The following is a 19,918-nucleotide window of genomic DNA, read 5'->3' as shown; positions in this document are numbered from 1 at the left end:
TTTATTTATTTATTCGACAGAGATAGAGACAGCCAGTGAGAGAGGGAACACAAGCAGGGGGAGTGGGAGAGGAAGAAGCAGGCTCATAGCAGAGGAGCCTGACGTGGGGCTCGGATCCCACAACGCCGGGATCACGCCCTGAGCCGAAGGCAGACGCTTAACCGCTGTGCCACCCAGGCGCCCCTATGAAAGTCATTTTAAATGGCATCTTCCATCCCCTAGTGTTAGATATAAAATCCAAGAGATGGCATTCTTGCCTGACTTCCCTGGTTCTGTCCTCAATATTTCTATTTCTCCTCTCCCAACTCTCTTGCTTCCTTGAGGCTTATCTTGATCTGCCTCCTTTCCTTATCTTTCTCTTCCCCACCCCTCTAGCTTTTCTTCTTCAGTTTGCTCTCTACTGAAACTGATGTGGGTGGCGATGGACCAACACCCAGACACCCAAGTCCACAGGACATTCTCAACACAGCAGGAGAAACTCATGACCTTCGAGTTTGCCAAGGAAGTCCCCTCCCCCCATAAGACAGCAGCAATTCTGGTCTAAGAAAAGAAACAGTGAGGGCCCCAGTTTATAGCAGCCTTCAGATCCATGGCAGAGAAATGGGCTAACTATAAACGTTCACACCAGAGCAATTTTGAGAGTGATGTGGGTGCTATTGTTAATTACATGGGGACAGAAGGCACAAATGGAGATGGTGATAGGAAGCTTGGATATATGATCACCTTGGTAGCAAATAACTGGCTTACAATGTCAGCCAAAAATCACAGTAAAAGTGCCCTAAAAAGCTATATATTTTGTGTGGACAGAGACCGTTGGGAGTCAGAGAGATGTGACTTGGGGCCCCAAACCTAACACCACCCAGCTATGTGACCTTAGGCAGGTCACTTTACTTCTCTGAACCCCATTTTTTTTTAATATGCAAAATGGAGGTAGAATTAGCAGCTACTTCAGAAGACTTATAAAAGGACTGCTGGATCTGAATCCAGAACATTTTCAGATTATTATAGAATAGAAACAAAACGGGAAAATGGGGCTCTTTCTTATTGCTCAAAGATCATCAGAAAAGTGTCTAGATGATGCTAATTGACTTTTATTCCAGCATTAACCAATCTGAGAATTTGATAAAAGCCCTAGACCTCTCCCCAGACAGACAGACATCCAACACAGATCTCTCCACAGATATCTGACATTTTGTGTGCAGTTTCAGGGGCCTCATTTTCCCATCCCCAACTTCACCATGAACTCTCCAAGGCAATGCTGTCCAATAAAAGTATAATGTGAGCTACATATATAATTTTTAAATTTCTGGAAGCCAATTTAAAAAGTAAACAGAAATAAGGAGAATTAGGGGTGCCTGGGTGGCTCAGCTGTTAAGTGTCTGCCTTTGGCTCAGGGCGTGATCCCAGCGTTCTGGGATCGAGCCCCACATCAGGCTCCTCTGCTGGGAGCCTGCTTCTTCCTCTCCCAGTCCCCTTGCTTGTGTTCCCTCTCTCGCTGGTTGTCTCTATCTCTGCCAAATAAATAAATGAAATCTTTAAAACAAAGAAATAAGGAGAATTAATTTTAATAATACACTGTATTTAATCCTGTTTATTTAACTTAGTGTATCTAGAATATTATCATTTCAACATGTTATCAATATAAAACATTTGGGATTTTTTAATATCAGTTTTTTAACCTAGTCTTTGAAATCCAGTGTGTGTCTTGCACTGACAGAACATCTCAATTTGCATTAGCCTTATTTCAAGTGCTCAGTGGCTACATGTAGCTAGTGGCTACTGGATTGGACAGCATAGCTGTATGATCATTTCTCAAAGTATGGTGTTCAGACCACCTGAATCTCCTGCTTAAAGGTAGACTCCTGGACCTCAACCCCAGAGTGCTGGTTCAGCAAGTTGACATTGTACCCAGCACCCCTAAGGAGATATTTTACACACCCTTAAGTTTGAGAAGCAGATGTAATGTATTATCCGGTGATGTAGGTAATTGGAATATTTTAAAATCCACGTATGCTCCACCATCTTGTGTTAAAGAAGTAAATGAGAAATAGGGGGACCCTGGCTGGCTCAGTCAGTAGAGCATGCAACTCTTAATCTCAGGGTCATGAGTTCAAGTGCCACGCTGGGCAGGGAGCCTATTTAAAATTAAAAACCAAAACAAACAAACAAACAAGCAAAAGCAACATTAAGAAGTTAATGAGAAATAAAAACAGGAGAGGTGCCTATAGAGAAAAAGCAAAAGGAAGGGCAGGTGAAAGGAGAGAAATGGCGGAAATGAAGCAGCCATTATGGTTTAGCTAATTAACAGGCAGAACCATCCAATGTGGGGGAGTTGGGTGTGAACTGCATCCCTAGACAACAGGCCCAATTCCTACTCCACAATCCAGTGAGGCCAGTCAGAAAAGGTGGTGGGAGGTGAGCAGAGAAGGGAAATGCTTCACCCCTGAAGCTGCCCTGGGGGACAGCTGAAATTTACTTTGGGGATCAGAGAAGATGAGGCATCTGGAGAACATGGGGAAGGCAGGGGAGCCATTAGTGGTGTCCGGACCACAGAGCAGGGCCACATGGGCCCAGAGTGGAAGGCTAGCTGGCTTGGGGAATTTCCATGCATGATCAGAAACTAGATTACATGCACTCACATTCACAGTAGTGGTGGGAACAGGTTTGCTGGGAGCAAAACGGGGGATGAGACAGAATGAGACAGCGGTGGGCTAGAGTCCGCTAGGGCCAGCACGAGACAGCAGACTTTGCTCATCTCTTCCCAAACTTTGTGGTTGGTGATGTCAGGTTGGCAGCTTGAAATCAGCAGTGGTGAGCGTATTCAAACCATGGAGATCAGCAAACCCTACAAATCAGGACTTTGTGGGGGGTGGGGTGGGGAGAGCTGTGTGGGTTCTTAACATACCACTGGGGCAAGTCCCATCCACCAGAAGAGCTCCCAACAGATAAGGGAGATTCAACAAGCAGATTCAACAAGCAGATTCAAGCTATCTGTCCTTTGATCCCATAAAGGAAATGAACTTTTAAAAAAGATTTTATTTATGTATTTCAGGGAGAGAGAGAGAGAGAGAGAGAGCACGAGTGGAGGGAAGGGCAGAGGGACAAGCAGACTCCCTGTTGAGCAGGGAGCCGTATGCATGGCTCCATCCCAGGACACTGAGATCATGACCTGAGCTGAAAGCCGACCCTGAGCCACCCAGGGGCCCTGAGAAATGAAACTTTTTACAAAGGACATGTTACTTTCTAAAACATAAAAATAATAATGTTAAAAACTTAAAAAGAGCTCTGCCCCCCTAGGAAAGCAGGTAAATAAGATGAAGGTGGCCTTGGCCACTTTCACAGAGGTGAAAGTGAGAAAAAAAGAACCAGGAAAAACAAAACACTGTGACCTCAAGTAGGAGGGCTAGACGAGACACCAGTGGTGTGTGTGTGTGTGTGTGTGTGTGTGAGAGAGAGAGAGAGAGAGAGAGAGAGAGAGAATGAGAATGAGAATGACTTGCTCCGGGCTACCAGTCAAGTCGCACATTCAGAGACTGACACTAAAAGTTTACCTCACAAATACAATTGGTTTGAATCTCTCCTTCCTCTGTTCACATCTACCCTCCAGATTCCCTAGACTGAAAACAGGTCTCTCTGTGTGAGGAAGGATTCTGGAAAGGGTATGAATGGGGGGACAAGCCTTGAGTCTCTGAACAGAAAGCCTCCCTCAGCCTGTCTTCTGTGGCTGTGGAAAGTTACTGGACCAGTAGGCAAGAGAACCCTGCAAGGGAGCCTTTGTTTGGGGTTTCACCTGCTGTGTTTCTGAGTTTTCATTCAGCTTTGTCCTGAAAGCTGATCTTCAGAGGGTAAAACCCACTATCAATATTCCCATCTCATCTTTCTATCATGAGACTCCAAGTGTGTCTGGGGATGGAAACATATTAGGTATATGGCTCAGGCTATCTTAGATTAAGTGAAAGGGAGACGGCTATCTATGTGGAGGGCACAGATCAAATCCCCAAGGGCCATAGCTGTATTTTCTTTCTTTTTTTTTTTTAAGATTTTATTTATTCGACAGAGACAGCCTGCGAGAGAGGGAACACAAGCAGGGGGAGTGGGAGAGGAAGAAGCAGGCTCCTAGGAAGGAGCCTGATGTGGGGCTCAAACCCAGAACGCTGGGATCATGCTCTGAGCCGAAGGCAGACGCTTAACGACTGTGCCACCCAGGCACCCCCATAGCTGTATTGTCTAACCAGAGGAGAAATAAAGTTACCACCAATCTTTTCTATGGCATATACAATTTACAAAGTGCTTTGGGTGTTTTTTATTAAATAATAACCTGAGGCCAGTATTATCATGGTCTCTCCTTTGTACAAGAGGACACACACTCAGAGGGGTTAAGTAATTGGAAGAGCTGGCTTTGAACCCAAGGACTTGGATGGCCTGCATCATGTTCCCTCAGTAAACACCCCGCCCAGGCTGACTAACCCGTGCCCGTTCACAGGAAGCCTTACCTGTAATTCTCCCCAGCTGCCCATTGTACATCTTTCCAACAAACCCGGCTATGTGGGCTCCTAGACTTACTCCAATCATATAAATGTCATCAAGAGAAGCTCCTTGTACCTGGAATTTCAAGAGGTCCATCATTATAAATTGTGAGGGGCCGAGGAGTTGACAACATTTGGTGAAATTTCCTAAATTTGACTTTGGAAACAGTTCTTAGGAGAAACATTTCTAAGCAACTTATATCTATGAGCTCACTTAAATGTCACAATAACCCCATAAAGTAAATATCATTCTTTGGATTATACAGAAGAAGAAACTGAGGCCCAGAGTCAAAGTAACCTGCCCAGTTATCAGTCAGGTGGGGATGGGCACAGCAGGAGACAAACCGGTCTGTTCAACTCCAAGCCTGGGCCTTAATCTTTATGCCATGGTGTCTCCATTCATGCTTTTGCTAGAAATCAAGCTGAGACATCTCTAAATCCCTCCCAGTTGAGGCAACGAAACATTTTGGTGAACTCCTTTATCTTCATGTTGGCTCAGTTAATGAAGTCACCATGGACAGAGAAGGAAGGAAGGAAAGGGAAGGGTGGGGGTGAGAGCAACACTAACCACAGTCTGCTGGGACAGCCTGTGGTGAGTCATGTTAGCATTATTCGCTTTCCCCGGGCTGTGGCTTAAGTGGGGAGCTTGTGTGAAAATTCTGCTGCCCCTGGCCACAATGGCCACCAGGCCTGATTCTCTCTCAGATAGGTCTGATATAAAGTCACTTTTTTGGTTGCTTTTTGCTTGTTGTTGTTGTTGTTTTGTAAAGGGGGCAATTCATGAGATAGATCACTAAATAAAATTTAAGATTTATTTAATCTTTGTGAGTCTTCTAAAAATATAAATCATACACACACAAAAATCTATCATCAGACCACATGTATCAGTTTGGGTCTTGGATAATCAGGTCAGGAAACTTTAGGCATTTCTAGGAAAGAGAATAGCTCTAGAAGATGAGGAACTCTACACAGTGAAGCCAGAAAACCCCCAGAGAGAACCTCTCTTACCTGTAAGACACCTTTATGTGAATTAGAAAAAGATGTCCCTTCCTGAGGACACTTTACTGTTATTGCTGGGAACATATCGTAATAAATATATAGATCTATAATGTGTACCATGACAATGGTGCTCCCTTAGATGGGTGTCCTGTGCAGTGCACAACTTGCACAACCATATCTATGGGCCTTCCCTCCAGCTGTGCTCTCTATTTTCCCTGTGGCTTAGCTGGATTTTCAAAATAGTCCCTCTCTTCACTGCAGATATGTCTTGGTTTTAAATCTCCAGATAACAGGCCAGTGTCAATTTGGCCCTGAATCATATAGGAGAATTCTCTCTTACCAACATCTGGTCGATAAATGCCTTCAAGACTACTGCTACTTTTCTGGTCTTACTAGAGGCGTGGCTGTATATTATAGTTGTAGCTCCTCGATTCCAATCAACAACAATCACATTCATGTCTTCCACATCAAGCAAACCCTGGACTAAGTCCTCCATCCAAACTGGAGGGGAGCCTGTGGGCCTGAATCCATGGATAATGAAGGTGGTTTTCTTGGTCATGTTCAGGTTCCCCAGAAATGTGGAGTTGACGGCTTGTGCACAGGTCCGGTTTCTTCTTGTGTAGAGCATCAACTTCACATTTAGTCCTGTACCGACCACTGCACTGTGAAAGCTCAGTCTGGTGAATGAAGGACATGTTTCATGTGTGTCTGAAAATAAAAATTAGATGGCATCATGACGGTTCTTTCCTTAGCTGGGCGTCAAGCAAGAGTGCTGCCCTACATTCGCTGGCCTTCTTTCTGTGCTTCACAGCACCCAGCAGGAGGCTGGATCTAGTTAAATGAAGTTGCAAAGCCATACCTGATTCAGCATACATAAGTAGTGAGTTCTTTTTCACCAGGAAAACCATTTTTCCAAATCTTACTCTCCTTCAAGGTCTAACCCAAAAGTGACCTCAGCGACACCTACTGCGACTCTCTCAGCTTTAAATACTGCCTTTCATCCCAGAACTCCCAAAACCCTTGTATGTATCTCATTGACAGCAAAATGAAAACACTTGCAGGGGTGTATTATGGGTATTTATGTGTCTATTTTGCTGGACCACCTCCTTGGAATGGGTGTTTTATAATCTGTGTATCCCTCAGAGTGCCCAGCACATACTAGAGGTCTCAGTAACTATATCTCCATGGTCCAAACACCTCTTTCTGTGTCTAGAGCACCTGCCTGGGACAACAGTGGAAAAAGTCATGTGCCCTGCCCTGAGCCTTTCAGTAGCATCTGAAACAGTGTACCATGGTGCCTTCTTGAACACCCTCCTTGTTCCTCAAGCACCATCTTCAAGCATTCTTCCTGCTGTGTAATCTCTAAGGATGGCCTTAAGAGAAGGTTGGGGATGGGGTGGAAGCAAAAGATGAGGCTGAAGCATCTTGTTACAGCAGAAAGTAAGAGACTATTTAAAATGTGTCACAAGGACATAGGAAGCCAGACTGAAAGGGCTTCCACTGGCCAGATCTGGGATATTTGAGCACTAAATAATTAAGGACAGTAATGATTTATGGACCTTTAGGGAAAATTAGGGATCCCTGATTCCATAACAAATAAACAGACAAAGAAACAAATCAGTGGAATAGAAAAGAGGACTCTTGCGGTATAGTGCTGAAGGCCGGCTGGTAAATGTGGAGTGAATGCTGGGGGTGAAACTCATCATTTTGCAGCTATAATAATAAAGCTTGGTTAGGCAAGAATTATCAGTGGATGCTAAGCTGAGGAGGTGGTTATTTTGAGAAGGGGCACATGTGTATGGTCTTAAACTTTGTCCCACAGATTGCTAATTAGTAAGGGAAAAGCAGTAACTATACAATGGAGAAATTGAGCAACACCTTGACTAGGTCATCAAACTGAACATTACCAATGAGGGGCAGACACACACATGTGCCTCTAGCTGTAGTACTCCCGTGGGGGAATGTATAACCTGAACCTAACCACGGGGAAAAATCACACAAACACAAAATGAGGAATATTCAATTTTCTTAAAAAAGGACCTGTAAGATTTGGGTGTGATGTAACTGGCCAGCATTGGCAGGGAAGGGGGCTTGCAGTGCCCCCCCCAAACATTTTTTTTACAATTTTATTTATTTATTAGGGGGCGGGGAGAAAGTACAAGCAGGAAGAGCAGCAGAGGGGGAAAGAATCTCAAGCAGACTCCATGTTAAGCACAGAGCCCAACGTGGGGCTCAATCCCATGACCTGAGATCATGACCTGAGCTGAAACCAAGAGTCAGATGCTCAACTAACTGAGCCAATCACATGCCCCCCAAAAAAATTCTTAAAAAAAATTGTTTTTCAGATGAAAAATAAAAAGGGACCCATATTCTTAAAAAAGACCAATGTCATAAAGGATAAAGAAAAGCTGTGGAAATGTTCTAGATTAAAGGAGATTGAGGAGATGGAATAAATAAATGCAATATCTGGTCTTAGACTGGATCCTGTGATGGAAGAAAAAAATGTCATACAGGAAATTATTGGGTCAATTGACAAAATTGGGAAATGAACTTTAAATTAGATAAAAGTATGATATCAGCATTATATTAATTGAAGCTGATAACTATACAATGCTTAGGTAGGAGAAAATCCTAATTCTTAGGAAATACAGCTTAAGTATTTATAACTAAATGGCCACCTTATTTTCAATGGTTCAGAAAAAAAATTGGGGGGCAGAGAGAGACAGCAAATGATAAAGCATAGATAGCAGATGTTAACAGTAGGTGAATCCGTGTTAAGGGTTATTGGTGTTCTGAGTATTTTTTTTTTTTAAATTCTGGTAGCTTTTCTGCAAATTTGAAATTATTTCCAAATGAAAAGCTTAAATAAAAGGAAAAGGAAGGGGGATGGCCATATCAGTGAGATGCAAAGTGGAAGTGAGGTTGTGAGTTCTGATAACAGAAAATAAAAACAGGTAAGAATGCTTAAGTCTTCTGTTTGAAAGGGAACAGGAAGTTGGAAATAAACTAAAGATGAAGATGCAAGGTGAAAGAGGGGTTAAGAGGGAAGGAGGGCTTTGGGGGCCTTGGGTGCTGAAATAGGTTGTTACTTCTTCAACATTATGTAAGGTCTTGATCAAGAACCATAATCAAGGGGCGCCTGGGTGGCTCAGTCGGTGAAGCGTGTGCCTTCAGCTCAGGTCCATGATCCTGGGGTCCTGGGACTAAGCCCTGAGTTGGGCTCTCTGCTTGGCAGGGAGTCTGCTTCTCCCTCTCCCTCTGCCCCTCCCCCCCAACTCGAGTTCTCACTAGTCTGCTCTCTCCCTCAAATAAATAAATTAATAAATCTTAAAAAAAAAAAAAAAGAAAAAAGGAACCACGATCAAATAAAAGTGAAAAGTAAATCTCTGATCAACACTGGCACGCAGATCCAAACTCTAATGTTTGGGAAGACTGGTTTTTTTTAGTATAAAAATTATTTGAAACTATGCTCTGAGCCACTCTCCTACATGCTGTTTGGCTGAGAGAGAAGAAGCAGGTTGGAGGTGAAGTGGAGCAACAATCAGTCCCCAGGTGCAAGCTGGAGATGGTCCTTTAGGGTATCCAGGAGAGGGGCAAGGTCCTATGGATGGCCATTCTTTGTGGGAGGGAATCGAAGGGGGAGACTACTGACTTGCGACTGGCCAACAGGAGACTGGAGGGCCTTGGGAAACACCTGTTCTGTCTTCCCCCAATAGAAACTGAAGAACCATTTGCCGTGGGCCTTTATTCTCAGTGAATCTACCCAGGAAGACTCTTCCCTCATTCTGAGCCTCAGTACAGACTCCATCCTGGCATCTCTACCCTTTCTTAATAACCTGGGTCCATTCAGGGGCGCTTGGGTGGCCCAGTCAGTTAAGTGTCCGACTCCTAGTTTCGCTCAGGTCATGATCTCAGGGTCATGAGATCAAGCCCTGTGTCAGGCTCTGTGCTTAGCGTGGAGTCTGCTTGGGACACTCTCTCCCTCTCCCTCTGCCCTTACCCCCTGTGCTTGCTCTCTCTCTTTCTCAAATAAATAGATAAATCATTAAAAAAAAATAACCTGGGTCCATTCATGTATGCTTTTATTTGAAACTTCTTGCAAAGGCTCTGGTACTCAGCAATGAATGACGTTCCAAAACGGAATGAGCAGAAGCAGCTCAAACAGAAGGTTAAAAACTGAGGTTTTGAAATTCCTCACCCTAGAAAATACTGGTTAAAACCTGAGCCCCATACTCACATAGTCCTCTGTTTCCTCTAGCATGTATAGTAAGGCATGCTCACAATTGTCTGTCTTCCTGGTCCCCCAGTTTTATTGAGATATAATCAAGAAATAAAACTGTGTAAGTTTAACATGTAAAGCATGATGATTTGATGTGTATTTTGTAAAATGATTTCCACAATAAGGTTGACACACCCATCATCTCACAGTTACATGTTTTTGTGTGTGTGTGGCAAGACATTTGAGATCTACTCTCTTAGCAAATGTCAAGGATACAGTACAGTACAATTAACTATACTCCCTATGTTGTGCATCCAGTGGCAGACCTTCCTCATCTATGTAACCATTTTCCCCATCTCTTGGCCCTTTCCATTTTTCTCTTCCTGTAGATTGCATGCTCCTGGAGAACGTGGACTGAAACTTTTCTGGTGTTTGTAGAGCAAGACCCAGAGCAAATAATTGACAGTTTAATTGGTCATTTTACTGAAGAGGCAGTGTCACTAGGCAGGGCTAAGCCTCTTGGTCTCAGCCACCAGTAAAACTGGGCTTTGTTCCTCATTGTGCAACTGACTCACCCGGCGACCTGGGGAAATTACATCATCTTTCACTTGCCACCTACCTGCCCAAGAGAGGAATGCTGTGGAGATTAATTATGAATGAGGTCATAGTGGGGAAAATAGAGATCCCCTTCCAAAGAAGGGGACTATTTAATTGCTAGGTCTGTTCATTTTGAGCAATATTAGGCCAGCGTGTCAAAAGTCACATATCTGGGTCGTTGGAAGGCACACACTAGAGTCATGAATTTTGGGCCAGACTATATTCAGCACATGTGCCACTTTCCACGTCTATGGAATGGCTCAACCATCCTCTTTGACTGCTGAGTGTTTACTAGATGCCTTACAACGGCATCTAGTACTGAAAGGCAAGAAGGGCAGAACGAGCAGATTTTTATTTACTTTTTTTAAGTAGGCTCCATGCCCAGCATAGAGCCCAGTGCAGGGCTTGAACTCCCAAGCTCGAGATCAGAACCTGACCAGATCAAGAGTCGGACACTTAACTGACTGAACCACTCAGGCGCCCCCAGAGCAAGTGGATTTTTATTTTTCATTTGCTAGAACCACTCTGACTTCATATATTTTTTAATGTGTTATTTTTATAATGGCATTGGGCTCTGGAAACGCCTATCGTAAGTACTGAGTGAAAAATGAATTTCCTTGTTCCTCTCAGTACAAAATACTGTAACGGCTTTATATATATTCTCTCTCATTATCAAAGGAAATGTGCAATTCATCCAGTAAGTCGACCCTCCCCTAGGTTCTGGATCAGGTGGCACTTCAGAGGGCGAGTTGGGCATTAGTGAAATAAAATGCACAAAGTATGAAACTGCAACCGGTGATATACGTCATGTAAAGGAGATATTTAAATAGGGAGTTTCCCCTGGTCTGGGACTCAAGAATCTTCTTCTCTTATGTCATCTTGAAATCACTATCTGAATGCTAAGAATGGAAGATCCCTTTAGCAAAGTAGAACATTACACTGCGGGACAAAGTCAAGTTTCCAAACTATTAAGTTTTGATTTCATAGATTTTTACTTTTATTACCTAGACTCAATATTTCAGGTACTAGGGCCTTTTTCATTTCAATGTGCTTTCTTTGCTTGAATTTCATCAAATGATATTATAACTATAACTAGGCTTTCTTTATGTTAGCATTTATCTAGCATGATTTTATCCTTTTTAACTTTGAATCCCTCTGTTTTAAGGGGTCTTTCATAGAGCGTCTAGCTGGGTTTTATTTTATGGCCCAATCCGAGAGCCCTTTTAAAGAAAGCAGGTGAGTTCACGTTTATTGGCATAACCGATATAACTGGTGTGGAGGCCACAGAAGTGCCACCCTCAGATCTGTCTTCAAGAGAACCTGCCGCGGGGAGCATGGTGAAGTCACTTGCGTCTCCGATCACACCAGTGTTCACACGAAGCCGTGGCTTCTCCCACGCTGTTCCCAGCAGGTGACCAAGCCCTGGGGGTGGGGGGCGGGGGTACTCCCTGGCTCCTCCTGCCTCACAGGAGACTCTGGCTCAGGGATACCCCATTAGCCCCGGGGTGAAATATTCTCACAACCGTACTGCAGCTCCCCCTCCGCAGTCCTTCCTTGCCAGCCTCCTTTCCCCGATGTCCGACATGTGCCAGGTGTACGACGGTAGGAAGGCTCTCCCTGCCTGCCCCCACCTCCTTTCTCCTTCCCGCACAGCTCCTCCCCTAGATCTCTTGCGTGTCCCATCCCATGCTGGTGTCTGCTTCTGGGAGGACCCCAGATGACACACTTGGTCTTAATACTGTATTCATCCCCCAAGGTGAACCCCTAGCAAGGATTCTGGAAGGTCATTTCTGACTGCTGTGGAGCACATTTCTAACTTCTGCCACGTTTCCTGCCTCTGTCCTTTGCCACAACAGTTGTCTTTCCTCTCTCGGCTCTAGTCCTTGCTTTAGTAACTTAAGACAGCATCGAATGATCCTCCGTTACAAATAAAGAGGGCATCAGCACACCCAGTACTTCTCACTGACGCAATGACTCTCTCCTGATTTTCATTAGTTATACAATTATTTTTAGTTCATCTAGTGATTCCTTTTTTAGTTTAAAAATAAATAATAGTTAAGCCTCTATGTATTGATGTATCCACAGAAAACAGTTTCTGTTGTATTTATTTTATCTGTTCTAGCCCCTCATTTTCTACCAAGAAAGACGGGGGAGTTAACACACATTGCCTTTCATCTCCTCCCTGCCCCCTCCTTCAGAACATACACACACTCACACAAACTCACACTTTTTGTTCCTATTATCAAAATACAGTCACTCCCCATTATTTGTGGATTTTGTATTTATGAATTTACCTACTCACCAAAGTTTATTTGTAACCCCCCCATCAATACCTGGCACCCCAAGTATTGGTGCTTATGCAGTCATCCATGGACATGTGCAGAATGGCAAAAAAAATTGGGTTGCACCATATGCCCACTCTCAAATGAGGTCAAACATGGCAACACTTTGCCTTCTAGTTTCAGCTCCCATAACCAATGTCCTTTTCACAGTCTATTTTCTGCCAAGTTTTTTGCTCCTTGCGCTTTTTCTTGGTGATTTTACCATTTTAAATGGTCCCCAAGCACAATCCTGAAGTGCTGTGATGTGCCTTACAGAGAAAATATGTATCTCAAATAAGCTTCATTCAGGCATGGATGTGCTGTTGGCCTTGAAGTTCAGTGTTAATGAGTAAACAATATATATTAAATAAAATGTCTTTATTTTTACTTTTTAAAGATTTATTTATTTATTTAAGAGAGAGTGAATGTGTAGTGGGGGAGGGGAGAAATCTCAAGCAGACTCCCTGCTGAGCTCGGAGCCTGCCATGGGGCTCGATCTTAGCACCTTGAGATCATGACCTCAGCCAAGAGCAAGAGTCTGACGCTCAGCTGACTGAGCCACACAGGCACCCTAGATAAAGTGTTTTTAAACAGAAACATACATAAAATAAAATTATGTATTGATTGGTGAACAAAAATATCATAACCAAAGGTTTGCAGGAATCTAACCCTGGAAAAACCATTTCCCCTAGGAGCAATGGTTCAGTCTTTGCTAATTCAGTGTTTGCGGTGACTTTAGGGCACTTTAACTACCATGAATAACGAGAATGGGCTGTATATAAAAACTGTCTTCCGTAATTCTCCTATTTCCCCGGTTATGTAGTTATAGTGCTATAATGTACACGATCATGGCTCCCAGTGAATCCTTTTCCTAGGGTTCTTCATTCACCCCTGGGTGAGAGCTCTTGCTGTCTTTTCAAGAAGGGCTAATGGATAATATAGCTCCTAAGTTCATTCATACCCATAAATGAATTCCTAGGCCTAAATGATGACCTGGCTTCAAACAATATTCTTTCCCCCGGGATTTGTAGGTATTCTACTTTCTTCTTGTATTGAATCCCACTCTAGAGAACTTCGACCCTTCTATGCTATTTGCTTTTTTCCTACCACACACCTGAAGCATTCTTTTCTTGTTCGGAAATAACTTTCCCTGCCGGTGGAGATGCTCCAAAATAACTGATCTGTTCGTCCCTTGCTGTATACCCAGGGCCAACAACAGAGCCTGGCTTAGAATTGACATCAGTAAATGTTTCGTGTATAAGCGAGTATCACATTATTCAGCCATTCTGGATGATCCATCTGGATACTCCAAGTAGAATATGATATGATGTTTATGAAATAAATGGAGTATGAAATGACACATGCATTATGACTGAACTGTGTAAAAATATGTCTACAGATAGTAAGGCCTACAAAATAATGTGCAAACAAAAATGGGTTCGACATTCCATTTCTGATGCTCTCTGCTTAAAACTACCTGAGGTTATTCATTCTTTTCCCCTCAGAAATAATATTTTAAAAGAAAATATTAGGGTGGGGCGCCTGGGTGGCATAGCAGTTAAGTGTCTGCCTTCGGCTCAGGGCGTGATCCTGGTGTTATGGGATCGAGCCCCACATCAGGCTCCTCCGCTATGAGCCTGCTTCTTCCTCTCCCACTCCCCCTGCTTGTGTTCCCTCTCTCGCTGTCTCTCTCTCTGTCAAATAAATAAATAAAATCTTAAAAAAAAAAATATTAGGGATACCTGGTGGCTCAGGTGGTTAAATGTCTGCCTTAGGCTCAGGTCGTGACCCCAGCCATAGGATCGAGTCCCACATCAGGCTCCTTACGCAGCAGGGAGCCTGCTTCTCCCTCTGCCTCTGCCCCTGCTCTTGTGCGCACGCTCTCTCTGATAAATAAATAAATAATCTTTAAAAAATTTTTTTGAAAAGAAAATATTAAATTTTTCTTATTTTGGACCGTGTTACAAGTTAGTTTAAGCTCCTTGAGGGCAAGCCCTGTGTTATTTTCTGTCTAGTATTATGCCCCAGCACGTAGAGCAGGAATGTGTCTTGTTGGACCCCAAATTCTTAGGCCATTTGGAGGGCAGGCATGGACTAGATATCTGTGAATAGAAGATCTGTTACACTGCTTCACCCTCATAAATAGTTCTTTCTATTTATATTTAATTTCTGGTTTATATTTCTAAAACAATTAACTACTTGTAAGCCTTCAGAAAGCAAACCTCTTTTTGCTTATTTTGTTACGAAGTCAAGTTTACTTGGAAGTGGTAACCACAGAACGTGTTAAACTGGTTTCTAAAGCTTAACCTCTTCTATCAGAAGTTATTTGAAGCAGAAAAACATGGCCTTTCCTCTTCAGTCTGCTTTGAAATTCAATTACTCTGAAATGCTGGTTAGTGTTAAGCACTGGAAAATTACAATTGGATGGGTGATGTCTCCCATCCAATGAGGAATTCAGACTCCAATGGAGAACAGGCTGAGATGCGAGCAGAGTAAGATGTCAAGGAAACCTGGATAGAACATCTTCAGAGATAACATTATTTGTTCCTGAGGTATTTTGTTATGGTCTAATGCATGGTCACCCTTGGGGCAAGTATGGCCATAACCATTTATGTATCGTCTATGGCTGCTTTCCTGTGATAACGCAGAGTTGAGCAGTTGTAAAAGTGACCAGTGGCCCACAAAACCAAAAATATTTACTATCTGGCTCTTTACAGAAAAAATTTGCCAACCTTGGTCTAATGTCCTAAACAAAATACAACATGATTTTGGAGCATGGATTTCAGAGTCAGGTCAACTCCATTGCCTCCTAGCTGTGTGACCCCTGGTAATGAATTACCTAACCTCTGTGAGCCTCAGCTTCACATGTGTCAGATGACCATAGTAATGCCAATCTGTCAGGCAGTGCTCTGCAGAGCCACAATGAGCCTGAGGCAAGAGAAAAAAAAACTATATATATACTTACCAGATTTTGAACCAAGTGGGGAAAAGTTTGTAAAAGCTCGATAGTCAAAAAACATGACCACAGATATGGCCCTTTATTACTCAGTCTGTTCAGACACCACTGTCAACTCTCATAAACCAAACCACCTAGCAAGGAAATGAAGGTGGCAGGGGCCCAGGAATGGCAGGCTGACTGGGAATGACTTCTCCTGTTATACAATAACACCGCGTTGTAAAACAAATAATAGTCTTTATTTAAAATTTTGATATTTTTTCTTTTAAAAAAAAAAGGTTTATTTATTTTAGAGAGAAAGAGAGAGAGCACAGAAGTGGGGAGAGGGGCAGAGGAAAAGAGAAAATCCTAAACTGATTCACTGCTGAGTGCAAAGCCTGATGCGGGCCTCAGTCTCACAACCCTGAGATCATGAACTGAGCCGAAACCAAGAGTCAGATGCTTAACCTGCCGAGCCACCCAGGTGCCTCTGATATTTTTTCATCATTGACTTATTTGCACTGATTTTCATTTTCAAAGATATTACATTAAAATATCACTTATGCCCCCAAAATACCACTTATACGTATCATTTATTATGCACTGTGAGAATGCAGTATTAGGGGTATACATACTATCTGCAGTAAAATGATACTAAAATATTAAAATATCATTTACACGTTGCATTAAAATATCATGAAACATATTTTTATTGCATGAAAATCATAAATATAATTTATCTTGATTATTGAGTTTGGGTCTCCCTTACCCCCTTAAATTTTGCACCTGGTGAGTGCTTCACCGACCTCCCCTAAGCCCAGCCCTGTTGTCAGGATTGTGGTGAGAATTAGAGATACTGTCTATGAAGTATCTGAAGTATTAGCTGGTGCACAGTAAATGCTAAAAAATTTAATAGTTATTGATGATGTGGATAATGAGTTGGGTTAATATTTGTAGAGACCAAGGACAGTCCACTCCAACATGGGCTAGTTGACAAGAAGATTTTTTTGAGTTAAAAAGCAATCAAAACCCAGCAGATTCACGAAAAGCGTTTTTACCTTCCCTTCAACAGCCTAAAAGAATTTAGAGGACCAGCTCCAGGAGGAGAGCTATCCCCATAGATAACTACACGGTTACAAATTAGGTGTGGTAGACAGGGAGGAACCTAGCAAAGCCTCTTAGATCAACGTTCTCTATGTCCCATTGTTCCTGAGTGACCCAGCAACGCATTTACCAAACACATCTTTTTCATTTTCCTATGAATTCATTCCTTCCCTTTGAAGTCCTAGACCTCTACCTTCTTCTCCTTAACTCAGAATGATGTATATTCCTCATTTTGTCTAACTGTCCCTTGGAATTTCCTTGTCTGTGTGGATTCCCCATAGGTATTAAATTAACTTTGATTTTCTGCTGTTAATTTGTCTCATGTTCATTTGATTCTTGGTCTGGCTTGAAGCACCATGAAGGGGGCAGGAAATTCTTGCTCCCAGAAGTACTGATCTCATAGGGTTGTTTTGAACATCAGGTAAAATAAATAAATTGCTTATCATGGGATTTGATACAAATCAAGTGCTCAGTAAATACTAATTACTTTCCTTCCATCATTTTGGAACGATTTTGGAAAAGGGAAGCATGTTAACCAGTATACAGGTGACAGTGTTTCTCCCTGGCCAGAGAACTGGGTTTGGTTCTGGTGCTGTCATTAACCAGTAAAACAAATAACCTCTTTGGGCCATCCTTGTCCTCATATTGACAGATTGGTTCCTCATTCCTTAGAGATTTAGCTAATGTTTTGCATTCCTTTTGGACATAAAATTCTAAGATCTGCAAGATAGCTGATTTGAAAGGACATGAGGCACCTAATTTAGGAAAATAAATTTCCAGGGCAGTCTTACTAACAAAAGACAACTCAAATTTAAAAAAATTAATAGAACAAGAAATTAAAATTTCTTTTAATTTTAATTAAAAGATCTGAAATAGCCATACATTTGGAATTAAAATGTTGACCGGGGGTGTCTGGCTGCCTCCGTTGGTAGAGCATGCCACTTTTGGTCTCAGGGTTGTGAGTTTGAGCCCCATGTTGGGTGCAGAGATTACTTAAAAATAAAACCTTTAAAATAAACAAACAAATAAAATAAAATGTTGACCAAATAGGTATTTTGTCACCTTTATGTTAAGCAGGACTTTTTGGCTAATTAAATACCCTTGCTTAACAAACATGCTTCCATATGCTACAATAAAGATGAATCTTGAAAACATTAAGATAAATGAAGAAGCTAGTCACAAAAGACCACAAATCCTATTATTCCATTCATATGAAATGCCCAGACTAGGGAAATCTAGAGAGACAGAAAGTAGATTAGTGGTTGCTAAGGGGTGGGGGAAGGAGGGAGTTGGGGAAATAGGGTGCAGTAGCTAACAGGTGCCAGGTTCCTTTCTGAAGTCATGACAATGTTCTAAAATTGGTGATTGTTGCACATATCTGTGAATATACTAAAAAATCATTGAATAACACCTCAAATGGATGAATTGTATGTATGAATTATATCACAATACAACTGTTTTAAAGAAATGGTTCCTATAATTTCAAACTTTCATGGAAAGACCAGAGTGAAAAGATGAAAAGTCTTTTGGGGGTAACTGGACAGAAGTTTCACTTTTTTCTGTCAACATCAAAACAGGCTCCCAGGTTTCCAGTTTTTCTTTCCCCTTGGGGACTGAGTGATGGACCTCCATTTTGTACCACTAAATAAAGCCCCCACTTTAGTTAGTCTGTTGTGGGGAGGGTTTGTAGCTGTTCCTGCAAAAATAAACTACTCTTATTCTCAGGCTTAGGAACTACTTATAGCTGTTACCTTGTTTTATCTTTGCCAGAGAAAACTGTGTTGGATAGACAAAATGCCCTCCTGATTGGAAGAACACCTCCAATCTTCTAACCGCTGGCTATATTTATTTAGGATGCAACAGAGAAAACAGATAGACCTGTTTTCCCTCCCTAGATTGACCTATTTCAGCTGAGTCCCAGCTGGAGAGAAAAGTGTGATTCCCTCAGACTGATCGCTGACCACCCCACTCCCTTCTGGTGAGACTTGCAAGGGATACTTTGCTTTATCATCACAAGACCTACTGCCCTGAAGCCAACCAAAGCTGCCCAACTGTCTTGGTGTCACACGCCGTTCTAGCTTTTTAGCTTCTACCTGCTTTGGGAACTGATTTCATTTCCTACATTTCTGACTAGGAGAAAACTTCTACAAAAATGAGACTCCTCATTCATATCCAAAGAGGTGTCAGTAAAAAGAGAAGATGGAACTGTGGGCAGAAATAACCCACTGATGAAGCAATTGTGAGTGAGGGCAGGCGGGTAGAAAGTTCTGAGATTCTATGAGAGTAAGTACAGGTAGGTTCATATTCAGTCTCTCAATGTGGCTGAGTCAACTGATTAAAAATGAAAGTATGAGTTTCTATTAGACTTATGGTTGGTGAAGTATAGTCCGCTAACCGAACCTAAGTGACAGGCTCAGTGAAATTCCACCTAATTTAATCTCAGTGGATGGTATTCAGTCAGGAAGTAAAACAAGGATGGCCTGACTCACACTTCTTTCAAGTCTGGGTTTCAAGGTGTGCACAAGCTGTCATTTCTCCCACTCCCAAACATGACACAGGTGTTAATAACTTCTTTGGAACAGATGTCCACAGACAGGTATACTAACTTGATGTTCCCTGAAAGTATTTACTGATGCCAAGATTAAGGGATACATTGTCAAGGATTCCACATTCTGGGCAACAGATACTAGTCAGTGTCTGAGACACAGCTCAGCACATGTGAATCGGTGAAGTCAGGATGTTTCCTGTAACCCACACCAGAGCACATTTTTATGCTTGCCTGAAAACACCGTTCTGAAGTAATTTCCAAAAGTCCCAGAAATAAAAATCCCTTTAGGCCAGAAACTGCATTGGAGAGATCAGAATATAAGTTGGACTCCTATTTTTAAAAGAGGTAGAAGGGGGAAGTGATATTTTCCTACTGTGAAATTCTATTAAATTTTTTAAATCTGGGAAGTAATTCAGTTTATATATTTTTTAATGCAGAGGAACCACACTGAATTTGGCATCAGAAACCTGTTCTGGGGGCGCCTGGGTGGCACAGCGGTTAAGCGTCTGCCTTCGGCTCAGGGCGTGATCCCGGCGTTGTGGGATCGAGCCACGTCAGGCTCCTCTGCTGTGAGCCTGCTTCTTCCTCTCCCACTCCCCCTGCTTGTGTTCCCTCTCTCGCTGGCTGTCTCTATCTCTGTCAAATAAATAAATAAAATCTTTAAAAAAA

The 19,918-nt window shown here is 42.4% G+C and overlaps 1 protein-coding gene across 2 annotated transcripts in view; it reads right to left on the bottom strand.

Annotated features, from left to right (window-relative positions):
• Positions 1–19,918, bottom strand: part of LIPH (lipase H) — a 44,518-nt gene that overhangs the window by 20,172 nt on the left and 4,428 nt on the right. For both annotated transcript variants that reach the window (XM_034661710.1, XM_011220311.3), the window contains exons 2-3: positions 5,866–6,233; positions 4,494–4,602 (exon numbers count right to left, since the gene is read on the bottom strand). In XM_034661710.1, the coding sequence (XP_034517601.1) occupies positions 4,494–4,602; positions 5,866–6,153 (397 nt within the window). In that variant the 5' untranslated portion in view covers positions 6,154–6,233. The remainder of the gene's footprint in view (positions 1–4,493; positions 4,603–5,865; positions 6,234–19,918) is intronic.

This window comes from Ailuropoda melanoleuca, chromosome 1 (assembly GCF_002007445.2).
Source record: "Ailuropoda melanoleuca isolate Jingjing chromosome 1, ASM200744v2, whole genome shotgun sequence".
Lineage (NCBI taxonomy): Eukaryota > Metazoa > Chordata > Mammalia > Carnivora > Ursidae > Ailuropoda > Ailuropoda melanoleuca.
This window is presented reverse-complemented; position numbering and strand designations above follow the sequence as displayed.